At 36.0% G+C, this 22367-nt stretch overlaps 1 protein-coding gene across 1 annotated transcript in view; it reads right to left on the reverse strand.

Annotated features, from left to right (window-relative positions):
- Positions 1-5236: 5236 nt before the first annotated feature.
- Positions 5237-22367, reverse strand: part of LOC145686018 (uncharacterized) — a 33557-nt gene continuing 16426 nt past the window's right edge. The window contains exons 2-3 of the mRNA XM_081758864.1: positions 12942-13603; positions 5237-6901 (exon numbers count right to left, since the gene is read on the reverse strand). Coding sequence (XP_081614990.1) covers positions 5293-6901; positions 12942-13417 — 2085 coding nt within the window. The 5' untranslated portion in view covers positions 13418-13603 and the 3' untranslated portion in view covers positions 5237-5292. The remainder of the gene's footprint in view (positions 6902-12941; positions 13604-22367) is intronic.

A 22367-nucleotide genomic window follows, 5' to 3' on the forward strand; every position in this document is an offset into this window, starting at 1 on the left:
GTCAAATATAAATCGCAGTAAATTGTGTAATCTGCTGTCACAAAAAAGTATCCTATTTTTCGATCGGTATAGGGAAGAGATACTATACTATTTTTCGATCGGTATGGAAAAACAATATTTCTCCATACTATTTTACCATAAATTATTAATTGTCAATAAACTTTGTTACTTTTAAATGAATGAAGCGAGATAATTTTTCTGTTATAATAGCTGGTCATTTGGGGGGCCTGGCCCCAATGACCCCCCTTGGCTATACCCCTGTAATCTCCTCTCTGTTTTTAAACACGCACGCACACAAAACAGAGAAACGAAAGCAACACGCATAGTAGCAGGTTAAACTTGAATCTTTGTGACTTCATCTGTACATGGCCAATAAGAGTGCTACTTCAGCCATGTATTGGATGAACCTCTTGGGATCGGCGAAAATCCGAACTGCAAAGAGGGACAGTTGTAAGTCAGCGTCGTCCAAATGCACAGTACTGTGTTCTCAGTCGAAAAATAAACAAGCTGGTTCGCGGAAAATGGACGGCGATAAAGTGGAGCAGCGTGCCGTTAGGCTGCGCCACCATTGCACCCGAATGCGAATTTTCCAGCGCGTGTAAATATATTGGTGTGCCTCGACAATTTCCGACCTGCGAATTGTGAAAACCGACGAAAAGATGCGAATGCGAACGATTCCAACTTGCTGGGATAGTTCGTTCAAATTCATGCAAATGGAGAGTCGTCTGCAGTGGAATTGAACGCTACGTGAGAGGAGAAAGTTTGTTTTGCGTGAAAGCAAACAACGATGCGATGTGTGGTGATAAAAAGAAAGAATATTATAAAATAAAGATGGAAATAGATGCCGATGCTTTAACAAATTGTGTTTTTGATACAGTTTTATTGCTTCAAACAAAGGGGAAAAAGTTTGCGTACTAAATGTATTCGTCTAAATAAAAGTGTTATAAAACGCACTTCATATGATTGTTATTAATGGATACAATTTTAACATTTTTATTAATTCAGAGACAATATTAGCTGATGGTACTCACAATGAATACCCTGGCTTTTGCAGAAATCGTGCACTTTGTTATGCAACGCCTTTTTTGATTAGATGGCCATTATTAGCTAGCACTCTTTATGAACCACATAAGGATACCAACTAGAGTATACAAAGTAAATTGAATTATATTTCGTTAGAGTTTAACATTCCCTTCAACACCAAGGTTATAATGAAACATGGACCTATTGCTTCACGAAGAATCCGAACCACATGGGATTACGCCGGGAATCGAATCCGGATCTCTTGGGCCAAAGACGCGTGCTAACGATATAGTTCCAGACAATGTAAAGTTAACCCTGCTTTTCTTTAGAATGAATATACCAGGGTCAACTTTACATCGCCTTAAACTTTAAACCAGTGGTTCCCAAGGGCCAGCCTTCTGAAGGGGACCAATCGAGGGATCACAAGCTGACTACAGAAATAAACTATAAAATTGTCCAAATAATAATAATAATAATAATAATAAACTTAACAGATGTTACGAGTTTGATATTTTGTCTTTCTTGTATTCTCATCCAAGACTTTTAAGTAATTAAACACTTAATAAATATAAACATATGAAGAAAAACAAGGCGAGTGGTTTGAAGTTTGGAGTCCCGTCCAACAGCAAAGCTATATGAGACGTTAAAGTACAGCTTAACGTAAAATCCTAACTACATAAGTTCTCGCCGAAAATCAAACTCAGGTCTCTCACGCCGAAGACGTCTAGTGTTGTTGTTTATAAGTTTATAACACTATGCTTCCGCCTTCCTTTTTCCGTTCAAGCGATAACTACCGTTTCGTCATCTATCGAGCCTTTAAAGAGCCCGCCACAAGCCAGTATAAGCGTCGTTACACGTTTCACACGGCTTCCTTTCATTTCACGGGGTGACTACGAATTAAATGAATGCTCCTTATAATTCCTGCTGCCATCACAGCCTCATTTACAGAGCGTTCCAGACGGGCGAAACACATGTCTTCAGGAAACTGAATGGTCTCACACAGACAGTTCGTGGTATGATCGATAAGACACTGCAGTGAAATAGATGCTCCCTCTTCTGAAATGACAATCCCTGTTGGATAACACCTCTTCTTTGCACTTAGGATATTATTATATGGAGGATAGATGTCTGCATTTCGACGTTTAGCCTTTTGTCTCGTATATGAATAGTGGAACTTTGACATCCTTGTTTTTATTAGGAAAGCCAATGCTTCATCAGAGAATGGCGTAGGTTGACTTGATTGTACTCGGGCTTCTCGCCAAACCCGACGGATTTTCACCGCACGTGAAAGAAAATATTCTGTGGACTGCGACAATAGACCTGCTGCAGCGTGCTTTCCTTTTGAATGAACTGATTTAGTACTTAATACAAGCTATTTAATTGGTGTCTCCGACTGTAGTTGTTCTGTTTTTCGGCAATTGGATCTATCTGTCACCGACGAAAAGTCTTTGGCTGGTCCTCCTTTAGGCATGGTACTGCTGAGTTGTTTATCAGGCGGTACAAAAGTCGAAGTAATCCAGGGTACATTGAATATTCTATTGAGCCAACTATGGTTTTGCGAACGAAATAGGTGATCTTGCTCTACAGAGTTGTACAGTAACCTTTGAGTCGATTATGCAGTTGAAGCTCACTGTCTTCATTCACTTGTGCAGGATACTGTGAGAGCACGAACGTCGCCAAGTATTCTAGAGAATCAGCTGATCTAGATGACAACAGTTTGGAGTTTCGTTTACGTAGAGCCTCAAACAGTGTTCCGTTTGTCACCATGATTCTTGATTATTTTTCCTGTAAGTACACAGAACAATGCGATTCTGTAATTTAAGACATGACATAGTCCAAACAACTTATAAGTTGACTTCCTGCAAAGATCACATTCATACGATGTTTAATTGTTTCTTATAATGATTCCTCATAAAATTTACTACACACGTCTGAAAATAAAAGTTAGTTGAAAAAAAAACTATCCGCAAATCGTAGAAAGGGATGAAGTGAGATGAGAAAATATGTCGATTGCATAGGGAAGCGTACTCTTCAAATGAATTCACAAGCCTCAGTCCTCTTACTTGCTCCTTCTTGTAAGTTCTAGACTATTAAAAATTTATCTAGAAAATCTGTATAATCAAACCATAGGATGTCATACTTAATAGTGTACAATGTAGGAGCACCACATCCGTGGGAACATCACAGGAAAGTGTCAACATATCATATATTCAGCCTACTTTTTGTAAGCCACACTTGTTTTGAATTTATGAACCTTCATTTACCACTGCTTTTATTCAGATTAGCATATCTAAAGCAGGAATGGTAACAAAGAATACACATTCGCGTGGTTATGCGAAAGGACAGATAGGGACCCCGACAGAAAATGGTATATCCAGTCTCTTGGCAGCACAACCCTCCAAGATTTAATCAATTTCGTGATACTCAATTTTAAGACTTTTGCCCGGCTAAATTCCATTTTCAGACCACTGTGCGTCGTACTGCAAAGATATATGCAGCCTCAGAAAAAATAAATAAATCTAGAGTTGTATTTTCTGTAAAGAAAAAGTGACGGAAAGTTTTAAAAATAGAAGCAAAAAGCAAAGGAATAAAACAAATCAATCTGGTTGGCACTTCCTTGAATATAGCTAAATTAATCTTATCACGTAACTTCTGTCATAGAAATTGGACACTGAAGGAACTAGGGAAAATTTTGATTCCTTAAGGAAACCTACGAACACTGCTTATGATCATGGGAAGCCAGTTGTGAAACCTTAGTCAGTCATTCCATTTACTTCTACAACCTTATCATTATTCATTATAGTTACACCACCATGTGCAACCACGAAACTACAGATGTACGTCCAAATAACTTAACAATTGAATGTAGAAATATAAATCAATAGGCAGGGAATTTCATCTTTATATTTGATCGTTTAAAGCGGGTTCCAAAGTTTTAGCCAATTAATTTGACCAAATTACTATCAAAGAAAAGTTTGATAAAAATTTTGATGGACAACTATGATGATACATAAGGGGTTAAACAATATGACATTTTGTCGAAGTGAACAATTCATGTGTTTCTTCTCCTTGCAGACATAGTGCATTACCTTAGCTTGGTGGCAATGTCCGTTTCTCCATATAACATAAATATAAACTCGTCATCCATAACTGTCGGAATGTTTTCTTCTACATATTTTCCTTCCTCTTTAATCACATATAGCTGTTTGGACTATTCAACAATGCGCTTTCTGGAGCATCAAAACGAAGGAGAGAAAAACAGCTAGTCATGTGAGTTGAATATTTCTCAACTTTGAAGTAGATGCGACGCATCAATCGATAACCAATTGGTTATTTAAAAAAAAAATGTTCGCAGCTAATGAAGAAAGCTCCCAAGAGCTTAATTATGAATTCTTAAGCACGTGTCACAGCGGATATGACACAAGATAGAAACACGTGGAAGACAATTCCGAAAAGCCGACCCCAGCTAACTGGGGAAGAGGCTTAGAAGCAGCATTTTCGTGGAAACTTGAAGTTACAATTGATTCCGTGGATACATCCGACCTCGCCAGGTGCGTAGCAAAGTCAAACCAATGTTGATCGTGTTCTTTGATTGCCGAGGCAATGTGGAACATAAGTACGTACATGAAATACGTACACTTACAAAGGACTTCTCTCAGACATTTTCCGTCGTCCAGTTTACGGTCTTTGCCCGAAATGACTAGATAAGTAAACTTCAAAGCCCGGAAGACTGCACCAAGATGATTTCAATCATGCAGCTCATGCGATTGTTCCTTTCACCACAGCACACGATTTCGATGTTTCGCCAATCTCCCTACTATCTGGTATCACCGTATGGGACTTCGTCTTCCCAAAAGTCGAAAGGTACCAGAAAGAAACTCGCTTTCGCATCCAAAGATGATCTACAGCAACGCGACGACTACTCTCGTAGCGCTTTACAATGAGGGGTTCCAGGTCTGTTTCCAGCAACAGAAAGGCTATCGAACTCGGTGCGTTTTAGCAATAGGAAACTAGTTTGAGGGGATTAGGACGAAGAAAACGTCAGGTGAGGGATATTAGTTTTCCGGGACCATGGTCAGATACTTTTCCGAAAGGTCTCATATACTATATGAAATTCAGATTGAGTCGCTGTAAATTTCCATCATAAATTTCACGACCGCCCTATCTTCTATAGATCATTTGATTGACTGATCTGAATTCAATACTTTACTCATTCCTAGTACTTGTATTTATTTTTAAGTAACTATAAAATAAATTATTTCCATTAATTTACACATCATGAATGTGATGAGATTTTACATGTCTCATAAGGTTATACTTTTGAGTAAAGCCTTCTCCACAAAATTCACAACAATACACTGTTTCCTGAGTGTGTTTTCGACGATGCTTGACAAGCATATATCGTTCACAGTAAGACTTGTCACAATAGTCACACTGGAAAGGAGCATTAGTAATATGAGTCTTCACATGTTGAACTAAATCACCTTTTGCGACGAACCGCTTTCCACACTGGTCACATGCTAACTGAGCACCACCCGCCACATGACGTCGTACGTGTCTTATAAGGTGACTTTTATCTGAAAAACACCTACCACAATGCCCACAATCGAACGGACGCTCACCCGAATGAGACCTTGCATGTCTTTCCAACCTGCTTCTAGATTCAAACGTTTTATCACATAACGAGCAAGGTAAACGACGCACTTCACCTGTATGTGTTTTCATATGTCGCGCAATTTCATTTCGACTTGCGAAAATCTTTTGACAAAACTCACACTGAAAAGTGTCCTTTTCCGTATAATGCGATACAACATGATTTTTTAAACTGTCTTCATGGATAAACGTTTTCCCACAAAAATTACACAAAATCTGTTTTTCCTCATTATCATGCATTGGATGTTCGTGGACCATCCTGATATGATATATAAGGCTAGTTTTCCATTTGTACGAATTTCCACATATATCACAAACAAACGGTTTCTGTTCGTCATGAAGCATTCGGTGATCATTGAGTTCGCACAGTTGGGTAAATTTTTTGTTGCAAATTCGACAAGTGTGACTTTCGCGTTCTCGATGGTGGGCTTTATGCGCACCCAATGAACGATTTGTACCAAATGATATTCCACAATCATAGCATGGATATAGCACTGGCTCGTTTTCAACGTGTACTCTGCTGTGCCTTAAAATATATCTTCTTGATGACAAGGTTATGTTGCACAAGTTACATGTATAATTATACGTGTATCCGTTTCGTCTAGGTTTCTTGCAACATGAGACGAACGAAGGAAGATCTTGATGAACAAATAAATGTCTCTCCAAACGTTCCTTCGTTAAGAATGTCTTACTACAGCTACCACATGGGTGAGTGGACCCAATAGTTTCATCATTCAAATGTTTTTTCACGTGATTAATTATGAACAATCTTCTACTTATGCTTCTGTTGCAGATAGTGCACGTAAACATAGTTCTGTTTCCGATTCTGCATTTGCGGATATGGGGAATATCTTCATGGATTGTCATGTGTTTATCGACATCAGTCCTAGAGGGAAAATGTTTGTCACACACGGGGCATAAGAAAAGAGATTTACCATCCATATGTATTTTGACATGTTGGAGAATTTGCTTTCTACGTCGCCATATTTTTCTGCACACATTGCATTTATAGTTTAGTTTGTATCGGTTTTTCTTGCTTCGCACAAGCGTAATGTAAGGATTTTCCCCATGAATAAGTTCATGCTCCCGTAGTTTACACAGCTTCCTAAAAGACTTCGAACATTTGAAACACTCATACGTAAACGTTCCGCTACTATCCGTATTAACTTTCGGAGGAAAATACATCCGACTTGTGGCTTCGCAGTTGATGTCCGTTGTCTCGCAACTGAAACGAAAGACAATATTATTAATAAGTTAATTCAGTAGCAGGGGAATTTAAACCTTCATTAACTACTATGTTATTTCCTGGAAATATGAGTTGTCTAACGTATATGTATCAGTGATGTATTACAGTAGTCCAGATTTTTCTTTATTTTTTTTTCTTTTTTTTTTTGCCTGACTGATATTAAATTATTTGAGTTAGCCATTTATAAAAACACGCCTCATATGTTATCGTGAATTCACAATGCAGAGCCACCAAAACATTTAAAAAGTACTAAATAAACTTCCAAGCAAAGCGCAGCGGATTTAATAAACTCATTTCCAAAGAACAGAATGTCAAAGAGGAAAGATGAAAAACAGGGAGGGGAATGAAGATGACAAAGGTAAAAGCGTAGAATGAAATAGGAAACTATGATAGGAGAAAAAGATCAAAAACCATAGTGCAGAGAGCGGGGCGCTTATGTCCTTAAGAAAAGTTAGTTTGTAGACTAAATCATGTAAAAAAAGGACTTTGCAGACTAACCAGTCTCCGATAATATACTTTACAAATCAACTCTCATTAAGACAGAAAATGTAACTTTTTTTTTTTCTTTTAGATTTGCCCTTACTAAGATGCCGGTTAAGACAAGAAATAAAAGAAATAATATGTGTATCTTCCAATTTTTGAAAAAAAAATAATAATTAATTATATAATTTTGATTTTTGAACATATCTGTAAAGGAAGTTGAATGACAACTCAGTTGCACAGTCTTCACTCAAGCAAAACTTTTATTTCTGGACCTGGATGAGGATTGGTTACTTTCATACATGCATACATCATCTGTAATTAGATAGATGTCAGAAACATAAAAAATAAATAAATAAATCAAAACATAAAGCATTTTCACTTGAGCAAATTTCACTTTTTCTTTGACTAAGCATTAAAGCATAATGTCATGAAAGTATTCCTCTTCTTTTCAAAATTATCTTGAAAAGCATGAATGTTCTTGCACTCTTTGCATTCCTTTTCTTTCAACGCCATTACACTTTCCAACATCCCTTGAGTAATTTGTGTCTCCTTGAAGTCTCCCGTTTTAAGAGCCTTTCGAAGTCTTCATCAAGCAGAGAATTTGCAGATTCTGTTCTGACACTGTGCTTTTTTTTCGTTTCATTAACTTGCTTTCCATTTTTTCTATGTTGTCTTAGCACTTACCTCTCTTCTGTTTTTCTCAACTTTATTTCTTCTTCCCAAAGCGTGTTACTTCTTTCCTGCTCTCGTCACTGATCCTCCAGAAACTGTTGATAATGCTTATGAACATTTTGATCCAAGGTAATCATTTTCTTAGAAATTGAAACGAGATAAGGCATGTTATTATAAAACTTCAAAGCATCTTTCACCATCAGAATATTATTTAAGGTTCCACAAGGTTCTGTATTTTTTTCTTTATAAGAGTATTTCTTGATACGGAGAATCATCTTTTAATGTCACCATTATCGTGAGATAGGCCGAGCGCGGCTTTTATCACTTTACTCACCAGATGACATTTGGATGAACCATCCTACCTCTTCAGTTCCACGAAAGAAGCCTAGTAACTGTCAGCACAGGAAGTGATTTCATTTCCAGTAGGTTCATCCTCAAGCTGCAGACATTTTCACTCGTCAACAAGTTGATTATATGGGATGGAGACAGGCAGTGCTCAAGCTACAGTTCTGATGTTTTCTGATTTTCTTGTCTGAAGATTGAGAATTGCAAGACCTTATTTAATATAAATAGACTGAATCATTGTATTTTGCCACCTGAAATATAATATGCTTGTGCACTCTTCAAGAATTGTGGTACCTTTGGAAGTTCATATTTTGATTGCTCTAAAATGAGAACTTGCTGCAAAGATAGTAAACTATCAGATTCAAACAATCTGCTATTTGTCCAATCACATGAGAATTACTTCATTTCACTATTAGTAGTACTTTTAGACACACTGCCTACGATAGCTCCAAGGACTTCTAATAACTCTGCATATAAAACATGAATTAGTGAAACTTCACTATGGAAATGACGTGTGAATTTCTCAAGTTTGGGAAAGTCAATCTGAAGTGCTGCTGAGCTACCATCTCAATGTCTTTTTCAGATCTACAACTTTCCTCAGAGATTGCCTGTCCAAAACATCACTTTTCTTTGTAGATGGAATATACTTCAAGAAGTATCGTCGAACACCAGACCACTGTTCAAGCAATCTTTCACACATGCAATTACGTATATTAACCACTTGGTTGTGGTGTGTTTCAAAAAAATTCAGAAATCTAGCTCCTGTTGAATAGTTTCGTATTCTTCCTAACGAAGAAGCCATCCATGGAAGTAATGATAAACACTAAACCATTGCGTCATTGCATCCTCTCCAAATATATGACCTATGTAAATAGGGCATGTGCTAATATCTACGAAACTTTTTTGACGAAGTCCTATCAGTTCCTCATTAAACAAATTGAAAACCTTTTAGTTAACATCGGAGCCATCAGAGCTAATCATCTGCATATTGGTCAAGGACAAATTAGCATTGCTGATAACCTTGCTTATCAAACTAAGCAGAGGAAATGCATCAGCTTCTCCAATGAAAAAATTCTCAATATGTCTTCTAACAATCCGACTCCTGAGATCTGACCAATATGTGCCAGCAACTTGAAGCTCCATCTTGTCTTCCATATTTGCAGTTTCATCATAGGAAATGGTGCATGGTAATGAGCCAATATCTTCTAACATTTCTTCATAGAAATCAACCAGAGCATTAATGGTCAAATAGTGCACTTTTAGGTGGTTGACGGAAAAAGCCATCAGACAATCTTCTTGGGAACATTCTTTCAAATGTAGCTTTGGTATCTGCATATGAGTTGGCTGAGTAGTTGCTACAAATGCTTTATAATGTACATATGAATTCTGCCACCGTAACGTTGTCCCTGACATTGTAAATACGCACAGTTGATGCACAGGTGATCTGTTTGCAGACACTGGATGTTTGCTACACGTTTGAGATGACTGAAGATTGTCAGAACCTGTTGCAAGGGATTTACATATTAAGACAGGGTCCCTACTGATCTGCAGAATTTTATTTCCCTAACTTCTCCCCGACCTTCGCAGGAAGTTCCCTGACTTTCATGACAGGTGTCGGTTGACGTTGACATATAAATAAGGAATAAGTAACGGTGAATTGTTCATACGTACATTCTACTTACCACCCATAAAAATATGAGCAACGTTCCATACTGTGATCATTAATGGTTGACTAAGCTGAAATTGGTGTACAATTAATGGTAGAAAAAATATATTTTGTAAAATTTCCCTGACTTTCCATGATTTCCAGTCTTCTTTCCCTGACCTGCACCATTTTCCCTGAATTTTCCCTGACTTCCCTGACCAGTAGGAACCCTGTAAGAGTAACTGGTTTCCACCAAGAATACTACTACACCGTTTTTCATATTGTATGCTTTTACTATGATGTAAAACTGCGTGAAATCCTTTGTTTAAAACATTTACAGCAGAGGTATGCTTGAATTTACACTTCCCCATCGTGTTTCTTACTGTTCAGTTCATGACATACCTGCGAATACATAACACATTAATTATTTTAACATCTTTTGATATCCGTTCCTTGAACTTTATCTAACGTATAAAACCACATAACTCATTTCAAAAACACGGTTACATTTTAAAAAGCACTACGCTATAAAATTTGGAATGTACTTTTGTGTAACTAGCACTTACTCCCTCTTTCAGCTCCACTTTACAGGATTTAACCTATGTTGACTTGAGTTGAATACACAAAAAAAGAAAAATTTAAAGACTAAAACTAAAAAATCAAATAATGCTCTCGACACAAACTAGTAATTGAAGATTAACTGATGTCCAGACTGCCGAATCATAACACTATAATTACTGTTTTGCACAAAATATAGCCAAAAAATTTAGTGACATTTGTGCCGAAAAAAATATACGGTTACATTACAACTTTCAACTTCCAGAACAATATGAACTTGGAAAGTGACAGTAAACAAGCAAGACAATATTTATAGACACTCAGCATTACTTGAAGAAAAATGAATTGGAATCACATAAGAATCACCCCGAAGCAGGGTACAAATACATCTATGTATCTTTCTCTCTCTCTCTACACACACACACACATATATATATAGTGATTCACGAAAAAAACGTGGAAATACTTTGGGTGCTGATAATATGGGTGATTCTAAGCAAAAAAGTTCCCATGAACAAAGGTCCGATTTTGAACAGTTTTCGGTCCACAGGTTGTTGATCATTTTTGACACAGGAAAGTATTTTTTATTCGGCATGTAATTGCCGTTCTGGGAAGAGTGCTATAACGTATTGCTTTGTCTCCTTTAGTTTTAAAACATTGGAGAGAGGATAGTGTAGTTCGTAGGTTTTATCTAATTTCATTTTAAACAAATGACAACTTGGAGAACTGAAGTCCGAATCGCAAGATTCTAGTTCTTCAAGTTGGACTTTGAACGATGGTAAATAGACCATTATATCAAGGCTGCAGTAATGAACAGTTTAAGACATTCTTAGGGTTGTATAGTTTAAAGTACATATAATAAACTAGTTTTTAAAGCGATATACTATACGTTACAAAGCACTCCTTTTTAAAAGGCGAATGTTGTTGTCTTGAAAATCTATGAAGTGTGAATATAATTGAATGTTTCATAATTCCTAGACTGATTTTGCATCGGATGTTTTCGAATAGTCTTGCATATTTTCATTTCTCCTATCAAAGTAAATATTAAATGGAAATTTCTACATCAAAAGCTGGTAAAAAACTGACGTTTTGTAACTCCTTCAGCATAACTGGTAACTTAAAATAGGATTAACTAATCAATTCAACATATTTTAATTAAATAATGTAAAGTGATAGCAAAAATCAGTTTTGTCTCGTAAGTAAACACTGTAATGTCAAAAATTTTGGGCGTAAACCGAGCCACGGTAACTAAAAAACCTTAAAAAAAAAATAAGTGTGTCAAAAGATATTCTCTTCCAAATTGTATGCGTATCTACGAGTATAAAATAATTCTATATCTATCAAAAATTACTAAATTCTTATTTAACTCACATCTAAAGTACAAGATGAATTATATCAAAGATACAATATAGCATATACAATCCTATTAAATACTGCCAAATTATTATTTTCATACTCATCTAAGGATACAAGCAGGATCATATCTAATGAGGGTAACTGACTATGAACAAGGAGATTACTGGTTCGGAGAGCTATTGGTTGAAGCCACTCAGTAGAGGCTAAATATTGTGGTGACTCGGCTTCTTGAAGTTCAACAGGTACTAGTGCCCACCAGTTGCAAAAATCTGATGAATGTAGGGGAAATTTTTAAGACCCCTCTTCTTCCGTAGGACTTTCGTTTCTTAAAAATCTTACCTTCCACCTAAGATTCAGAACAACATTTATAAACTATTTTAAATTTCTACACCCAATACTTTCGGAGATACGGTGCACAGATGGACATTTTGCAAGCTAGACTCATTATTCTGAAAGGGCTTGAGCTCTGGCTCGCTATCCGGCTCCTATTCACACATATCACGCTTAATCATTGAGCTCTTGGCCGACTGAGCCCGAGAGCAGAGATCGCCTTATCTTTGATCTGGTGAACTGCGAGAAGACTTCCGGTTTGTCTACAAACTAGTGTTCAAACAGAACACTTGTACAGAATATGAAGTTTATAGAAACAACACTTTCGGCGATTCAGAGATGAGTGACGAAGTGAGTATACTCTTTTAATATACAGTTTTGAAGCTACTTTATATTACCACTAAACCTAATAGAAACAAAAGAAATAAGTTTGGAAGGTAGTCTAAGAGTGCAGGATGAATGTTTTACGTAATATACATATAGAAATGAACGCATCCAACTGACAATTTATTCATTTTCATTTAATATCAACGGATTTGATTTGAAAAATATAACAAACTAAAGAAAGAAAACAGAGAGAGAAGAAGAAAAGAAGAATATAAATGTGAAATGTCTGTAAAGGATACTAACCTGTCTTGAATGAGATCTTCCAATGTTATATTAAAGTAATCATTTTCCTCTCTATTTTCTTCAATCTTTACCTCAGCTTTCATCGCATCAAGAACAACGGGACTAGTTGAAACTTCATTACCATCTGTTTCTCTTTCATTATGAGTATTTAATTCGACCCCTGTGCCAGGTCTGTTAACTTCAGTTGAGTAATCTGAACTTGTATTGCTATGATGCTTGTCACTTGAAATTTCAGGTATTTTTATAGAATTACATTCAAGTTCCGTCGAAGGTAGTTCGCCTTCTTCTGGAACCTCCACATCCATCTCTAACGATATACATTCATTCTGCAATAATCCAGCACCTGTGTTTTCTAGACGCCTTACTGCTCTTTCTGATCCAGCCAATACTTCAATATAATTTCTGATCTCCTTCGTGCATGATTCAGAAACTACTTCAATACATCCATTTGCTTCCATTTTGAAAAATAAATACATAAATCCTTTTTCCGTTTTGAATTCCACCCAATGATCCGGCTTCCAGTTTTCATGTATTTCGAAAGCTATGAAGTATGAAACCAAAGATTCTCTACTCGAGTTTGTATCCGAGGCGTCTGACCCTCAGCACGAATTCCCCATAATATTCGAATTTCTCTCATTCCCAAGGCTCTTCCAAACACAGCACTTAAAGAAAGGAAAAAAAAAAGTAATAAGTACAAGCAAGCGGAAGTGAAAAACTGAACACTGTTTCAATTTCAACCTATTCTACAGAGGACAATTTATAAATAAGTATAAACTACACCACACGTTGATTTTTACAAATTCAATAAAATTAATACCAAATTTTATTTCACTTTACCTTCCATACATGAGTAATTGTAATTTCTTCAATATTTCACCTGAAAATCTTCAACCATGATCACGAACATGGGGTGAGGTTGTACTTAAGATTCTGCAAGATAGACACTGCACACTTATATAAACTGCATTAAAAGTTCTACTCAAATGAGCGCTGTTTTATGAAATAACAGTTAGATGCTGAATACTGTCAACTAAATAGGTATATTGCCGCCTCTTCACGGACATCACACATTTAGCATCTTACGTGCTCTTGTGGTACCGCACCTGGGGTACTGATCGTATTGTTCTCTTGCGATTATACTGTAGTCTAATTCACTTCAAGTTGGACTATGGTTCTTTTCCTTACTTATCAGCCTGTTTCTCTCTGTTGAAACAACAGAACACTGTTCGTTAACCTAAAGATTTGGCTAGATACTAGTGTTTCAGCACTAGCTCTAATCCCAGCCTTAATGATGAAACAAAAAACCATCGTTAGTCTGTGATCGTGAGAGATTTTTCAGAAATTATACACCTGTGTATTATTATGGCTACTACTTTTCATTTTAAGAACTTGAAAATATAATACCACCTTGCATTGCAATACTACCCTAATTATAGTCTTAGTCATACGCACAAAAAAAAAGAAAAAAAAGTATTACTTAACTATAGTTTCTATAGCTATATGAGTGAAGTAATTTCTTCGATATTTCAAAAGCTAATTCGTGATTATATCATTAGCCTACGAACATTCGGAGTGGGGAACTCGAGTTCGATTTCTAGGAGTTTATACGACTGGAATTTCACATACAGGTATTTCATACTGCGTTGGTGCTGAGAGGAACGCTAAAATTCTTCAATGTTTCCGCTGAAAATCCGTAAATCTTGATCATGAAAGTACGATGAGGCTGTTCGGAAGGTTTTGGAGAGAAATGGGGAATGAAGATACTGAAACTTTACTAAACAAGTTGATGTAATCCAGGTGAAACTGTTTTATGAAACCGATGCTGGTTGGATGATCAATATTTCCAACTTACTGAGTCAATAGTAGCACGGTATTCATCGTTCACCTAAAATTCCCGGAGGAGAGATATGAGTATAATCATATTTGTAACCGTTTAGGATTACTGAAGTAGCCAGTGCAGTTTTAATATTGCTTTTAAGTGTTGCTTGAGTTTGGGAAATAAGTAATAGTCTGATGGAACTAGATCTGGGGAATAAGGATGACTTAGATATTGAAACCCTGGATTATGCAATGTCAGTTGCCTCTATAGTGCTCGATGGACAAGGGCATTGCTCTGAAGGAACAGAATTCCTTTTCTTCTATTTTCCCCAGAGTTACACTTTCAATTTGTCTTTTAGTTTCGTAAGAAACGCAGAGTAATACTCTACATTAAATGTTTATAAGTACGACTCCATTCTTATCCCAGAAGAATGTTCCAAACACTTTCCAGGAGACTTCTGTCTCTTGAACTTCTTGGGGTGAGGAAAACCTGAGTGCCGCCACTTGTGACAACTTGGACTTGTCATCACAATATTTTCTTTGATTTCTATTTTTGTATCCGAACTTTTGAGGTATCCTGTTGTTTGGATTCGACAACCATTGAGAATTATTGGATTTAAGAAATACGTTCTACTATTGGTGTTGAATGGAATATTTTTATGTGATGACAAGAGGGAACAAAATGAATAAAAAAGGGACATTAATTGCGAAGAAATTACTTTGAAAAGTAATAGAGATGTTTTGTACCGAGTTTAATGTATTTTTAAGTCAATAGTCAATTTTTGTACTCTTGCGCTCTTCCTCGTAGCTAGTGCATGGCTTTCCTCGCGCCAGAAGCTAGGAAGAATTGAACGTTGACTGAGGCGCAGTTTCTTAGCACCGAAGCAATCCCAACCGTGCTTTCTGTTCTGCCACGTATACAGGATTGAGTGGGTGTGTTAAAAATCAAAGAGGGACTTCATCTAATTGAATTCGTTACTGTTTTGTGGATTTTGCTTTTACATCGCTTGATTCTGAATCAATTTGATTAAACGTCGATTGGATTTGTTTCTGTCTGAAATATAACGTCAGCCGTAATTACTTTGAGAAGACAGGTAAACGAGGCCCCACAGTTCAGGTATTTGCGGTAAGTGGAAAAATATTATATTTTGTATTTCTCTCTCTGTCTTTCTTTTGGGTTGTTGAGTTTACTGCTTTAAAAAAGAGGATTTTACATAGTTTGTATTTCTATAATCTGTTTGAGATTAATTTGTCTTTGATTAAGTTGGTTGCTTTAGTTTAGCGTCCCTATTGAGTTGCTTCAATGACTAGTACTTTTTGATTAATTGGTTAGAAGGTTGCTTCGGTTTAGCGTCCCTATTGAGTTGCTTCAATTACTAGTATTTTTGGTTAATTGGTTTGAAGGTTGATTACTTTAGTTTAGCGTCCTTATTAAGTTGCTTCAGTTTCGACTATTTTAGCTTAATTGATTATAAGGTTGGTAGCTTTAGTCTAGTGTCCTTATTTAGTTGTTTCGATTACGAGTGTTTTTCCGTAATTAGTTTGAAGGTTGGTTGCTTTAGTTTCTCGTCCCGTTAAATTTGTATCAGTTTCATGATTTTTCGTGATTAAATAGGTTTGAAGTTTGGTTGGTTTAAATTTGTGTTGTAATTAATTTTTTTTTCAGTTTTGAGTAATCTTGCGTTAATAGTCATTTCTGCAAAGGGTTATTATTATTATTATTTCTTAGATTTAGCGTCCCTTTTTAGTTCTTTCACTTTCGAGGAAATTTGCCGTATTAATTTAATTTGTGGATAGTTTTGTTCTTTTCGATTTAGTGTCCTATTTCCATTGTTAGTTTCGAGTACTATTTCAACATTTGTAACAGACCGATTAACGGTTGTTTACATTCTATTTGAGTTGGCTCCCGGATTGTAATGTTTACCCGTATTGTAATGTTTACCGGCTGCTTATACAGCGTTAAAGTTGGTTCGTGTATTGTAATACTGCACCCGAGTGCCTCCAAAGATTCGTTTTGATGTTAATTTGTTTCGTTGCCAATGAAATAAATGGCACAAAAGGGTTATTAGTTTTATATGCGATATGCAAAACACATATGAGATACGCGAACACACCAGTAATTTACCACGAAAATTTCGAATTGTTTCTTTATACAATAGTTTCGAGTTACCGTAATAATTCCACTCATGTTATAGCAATATAGTAAAATTTGATTTACACTTTTATTCTACCTCAATTTACTTTACCTTACAATAAAATATTAGTCCGGAATTATAATTGTAAGAAAATTTAACTTTCCATACTATTTCACTTTGTTGTTTTTCTTTTTTTTTTCCTTTTCGTCGTTCTTTTGTTGGGAACGTGGCGATCATTTCGGTTGCGACCGCAAGAGGGCGTTTGAATCGCTATACGGGTATCTATATTGAAAGATGGCGATTCTTTTGAGCAGTGAGAACAGTGGTTGTCATAGTAACAGTGACTATTTTCAAGGAGTAATTAGGTGAGTTTAAAATTTATGTTATGTAGTTTTTCCGATAATTATGAAATGTCATTGAATAGATAGACCGACTGCTTATTTGAATAGGGTTTTGTATGGCAACAGAAGGGATATAAATTTGTTTTAGTTCGTAATCGACTATGTAATATTAAACCCGTGCTTATTAAGGTCTGGTGACGCGAGGATGATGACGCAGTGAAACGCCGTTTTACAGTGTAAAAAGAACGATGGCTTAAGTCGGTTCCTCAAAAACAGAAATTTCGTAATCAAAAGTGTAGAATTTTGGAAGTTAACCTAGTACAAATCATTTATTGGAAAACCTGACTTATTTTGGAAGAAAAGGAATACTGAGGAATCCGACAGAAGTAAAAATTCACTGAAACAAGTTTCGGCCAAAAGCCATCGAGTATTACTTCCGCCATTATGAGTGATATGAAGTAATGGGGCGGGAAGTATAGTAGTTGGAGTTCATCTCATCGGATAACGGGACCAAGTCCCATATTCAATAGGACGTGGAACCAATACCCGAAGAGATTGATTGCAACGTGTAAATAAATAGGTTTGCTAACCTATCTTGTCCTGTGAAGCCGGGGATCCAGGTGACAAGGACCGAGAGGACCATTTTGTAGGAACCTCAGCCAATTGGGTAACATTCATCCATTTTATCTTATTTTCTTCTTGTTCCGATCATAAACAGACTCACTAATTCACCAAATGGAGTGTTTCGAAATAAATATGTGTAGTTAAAGTAAAAGGCGTTACGCGTTTAGACAGCTCATCTCGTTACCACTCAATAGAATGATATTATAAGAATATGTGACCAACGTCAAAAATTGTTGGTGAACTTTACTTTAAGCGCACCGCTTGATATTAATATTTTCCATGTGAGAATTGATACGGTTTTCCTTTATTGTTAGATTAAGTAATATCTTCGCTCTGAAATGTCATTTTAACGTGTACCTTATTAAATAATGTGTTTAGGTTGCTTAGGTTAGGTAAGATTTAAATTTAACGTGTCCTATAATATACATCTATCTTGATTGTTAGGTTAGGAAATCAGATTGTGTGCTTGCTGTTAAATAATGTACTTTTGTGTGGTCTTGTGATATATTTCGGGAAAAATATATCTCAATTGCTTGTTTAGGTTAGGTAAATTGAACTTGTGTGCTTACGGTTAAATAATGTGCTATTATTTTGTCTCGTGATATATTTTGGGAAATACATATTTTGATTGCTTGCTTAGGTTACGTAAATTGAACTTGTGTGCTTACCGTAAAACAATGTCCTGTTATTTTGTTTCGTGATTTTTTTTTACATGTATTCCCAATTGCGTAGGTTAGGGCTTTATGTAGGTTAAGAAATTATATTTTGAAAATGATTTCGTCCATATGACTCGGGTCTTAAATGTGAAAAGGGTTTTGGTAATTTAGGATAGTAAATATACCGGTTTTCATTGTTGTTGTCTCATGATATGCGAGTACTTGATCTATGCAGATTTCAGATATATTTAAAATCTTGTTCGAATATGCTTCCGTGCAAGACTTTGTCTTGGGCATATATTTAGTTTAAAGGTGCCATTCACGCGTCATGGAATTTCTTACATATTTGCCTCATCGGAAGTCAACGTAGCTAACTGATGTTCAACTTTACTGATAAACATATACGTACTTACATTTATTCAATTTGTCGATCTTAAACACAATTTGAAATTTATTATGTGTCCATTGCTCTTGAAAATTAATGACATTATATTGTGAAGTTAAAAGTGATAATAATGTTGATAATGACGTTCTAATCTCTCGTAAAATATGTAAACCCTGGCGTAGAGAAGTAGAAGTAGAGCATTTTTTTTTCATTTGTAAATATATCATTTCATTAGTATTAGATTTTTTTTTTAGATGTATTATGTACGATTGATACATGCTACTTGCTTGTTCTAGAGTACAATGAGAATGTAGTAGCAGTCATGTAGGCTTATGTTGTCGCCTAACTCAAATGATATGTACAGGGTTATGAATCGTGAACGTCTATTTAGTAATAATTTTAGTAATGATAATGTCATTTTGTTAAATGAATAATTAGAGCATATGGATTGTTATCCTTAAGTGATCACGAACTGAGTAGGTATTGTAAAGATATTGAAATGTAAAAATTGATACAATTTTTGAAATTAAGTCAATGTAGTAACGTAATATGGTAATTGTTTAAACGTACTGCGATGTAGGCAAATATCTAACAGACTTTATTCTGTTGCTCTGGATAATTACAATGTAACTGTTGACTGATTGGCACAAATAAACAATCCCGACCGAATCTCAATTTTATAATTTCGAATACTGCTCATAGTTAAGCATATGTAAGTTTGATATTTTTTTTCTTTCTTTCATTTAACTTAAGTTAACGACGTTGAGTCTTCTTTCATTTCGATTGGCCACTTAACAAGAATTTGGAATCTTTTGATAAAATTTGTTGCGCATGCTTGAACTGATTTTTTTTTTAGCTAACATAACCTAAACATTAAGTTAAAACATAACCAAAGAAAATGGTTTGTTAAAAATTGGTTTATTCTGGAGGTTTTCTCATCCCTGGAAAAGATTGTTATAAATCGGCGACCCTTTGCTATAATATGTGAAGCTAAGCTGCTATAAATTGGCGACTTCAGCTTTAGGATATTTGTTTACTTGATAAAGTATTCTGTTTTGTGTGCTAACCGAGATGAAAGTTAAATAATGAGTGGATATAACGATGATGAGTTGCTAAACGCGTGACCCAATTAATATGATGTAAGATGAGTGAAACAGATATAATGCATGAGACTGAGGAATATAGTTGTTGTAATGGTGCAAATAGTGTTGAGAACGCGATTGCAATTTGTTGCGAGAGTTGTGACAAATGGTACCATATGAATTGTAAAGGAACAAGAAGTGTTAAGACACTCAGAGGAAAATTGGTATTGTGCAACTTGTGTAGGTAAACAATCTGTAGAATCAGATGGGGAGGAAATGAGACGTACACAAAACCCAAAGAAAGTTGCTCCAGAAATTGAAATTGGTGGAGGTCCGCTTCTAGATAAGTTAGTGGACATAATTAAAGAACTAAAGTCTGAGGTTTCTGAGGTACGGAAGGAACTAAAGTCTGAGGTTTCAGCAGTAAGAGTAGAACTGATTAATCAGATGACCGTTAACAAGAATGATTTAAAGGCAGAAATGAAAACTGAATTAAATAAGATGAGTAGTGAAATTTCGTCCTTGAAAGAATCTTTTGTGTCAGTAAAAGGGGAATTAAAAACTGAAATATCTAAGTTAAGAATTGAAATTGATGAGACAAAAACTAATTTAGGACAAACCGTAGAGAATGTACGCGATAGTTGTATGATAGAAGTAAATAATGTAAAACAGGATATGAATAGTATTAGGTTAGATTTAGATAAAGTAACTGTAGATTTCAGTGAATTTAATGAAAATGTGAATTGTAAGTTAGAAACTACGACTAAAGAAGTGTCAGTGTTGAAAACCCAATTCGGGAATATAACTTCCAAATTTGAATCTGAATTGAAAGGTGTCAAAGAGCGACAAATTGATGAATATAGGAAATTCCGGGATGTAAACGAACAGACCGTGAATATGATAAAGATATTAGAACGTGACATGGTCGACGCGTATCGTCAAAATCGGGAACGATGTGAGCGGAACACCGATACTTTGAAAAAGATACTTGAATCGGATGGTGTAAATGCGAATAATGAAAACTTTCCATTTGAAGAGAATTTGGCTAATAGTGACCGAAGTTGTCAGGATGTTAGGGAACCTTCAATTCCAAAATTAGATAAAAGTCGACTTGAGGAAATTACAAATATGACCGAGATGTCTTCCTCGTCCGATGTGGAAGAAATTAGGAATAAACCCTCACATAAACATAAGAAAGTGAGACAAAGAAGGAAAGAGAAATGATCGCGTTGTGAATCGTGCACTGAGCGGTGTCCTCCATTAGATCTTGTGGTGAATAATCATGAAACCGAGGATAGGCCTAAACTAGATTGTGAAAATAGAAATAATGACAACAGTCCTTCGTATAAAAGGGGTGCAGGAACCTATTTAAAGGAATTGCATCATTTCCCAAAATTTGATGGGCAATTGACCCAGGGAATGGCAAAAATCTTTCTAGATGATCTCTTACACACGATGAACATGTATGTTCTCACTGATAGGGATCGAATGTATATAGTGGGACGAGTTTTGGAGAAATCTGCTAAGATCTGGTATCGTAGTGTTGCTTCCCAGATAAAATCTTTCTCTGACTTTCTGCGGCTTTTCAAACTACAATACATATCGGAGCGACTAGAGAGGGCACAGAAGCGCCACCTCTACTCGCTACGATATGACAAATCGAAACGTTCTTCCTTGCTAGGGTTTGTACGGCATATTGTCGAGAAATATAATTCAATAGTAACTTCACCTTCAGATCAAGAGTTGAAGGATCTGATTTTAGATTGCCTTCCTGAGGAAGAAGCGAAAATTTTGAAATTAGGTTCAGTTAGCACAGTGCAAGACCTGATGCTACGAATAGCTGAGTTAGAATGTAGTCCAACTCCTTCCTTAGGAAATCAGGGTAGTTCAAAATTTCAACCCAGAAGACCACAAGTTAGGAAAACATTCTTTTTACCGAATAACTCCAATCGAACCGACAATGCAGTGCAAATGGAGCAGATCTGCAATGAAGGTGGGGGAAGAGAAAATAACTCTAATTCTCAATTTGGAAATAAACCTCAAAATTTCAACGGGAGACCATACCGCAACAACTGGAAAAGAAACCGAAATCAGAAACAAGGATGGGAAAAGAATAGAAATATTAATTTCAGACCCATAAACGGTATGCAGCCCGTTCCGATGTATGGGGGTGTACCAGTACCAGTACCATATACAGTACCGGGAATGTACAATTTTAGTAATATGAAACCGGTTATGATGCCAGGTTCTTCTGTTACTATGGTAACTTCTTCGTTTCCCCAAAGCTTACCTGTTGTAACTACTGTCACTTCCGCTTTGCGTCCACCGTATCCTTCGGTGACTGCGGAACCGACAAATCCGGTAGTTGTTTCGGAAAACATGTTG

Source organism: Thermobia domestica, chromosome 5 (assembly GCF_964235325.1).
Source record: "Thermobia domestica chromosome 5, izTheDome1.hap1.1, whole genome shotgun sequence".
Classification (NCBI taxonomy): Eukaryota; Metazoa; Arthropoda; class Insecta; order Zygentoma; family Lepismatidae; genus Thermobia; species Thermobia domestica.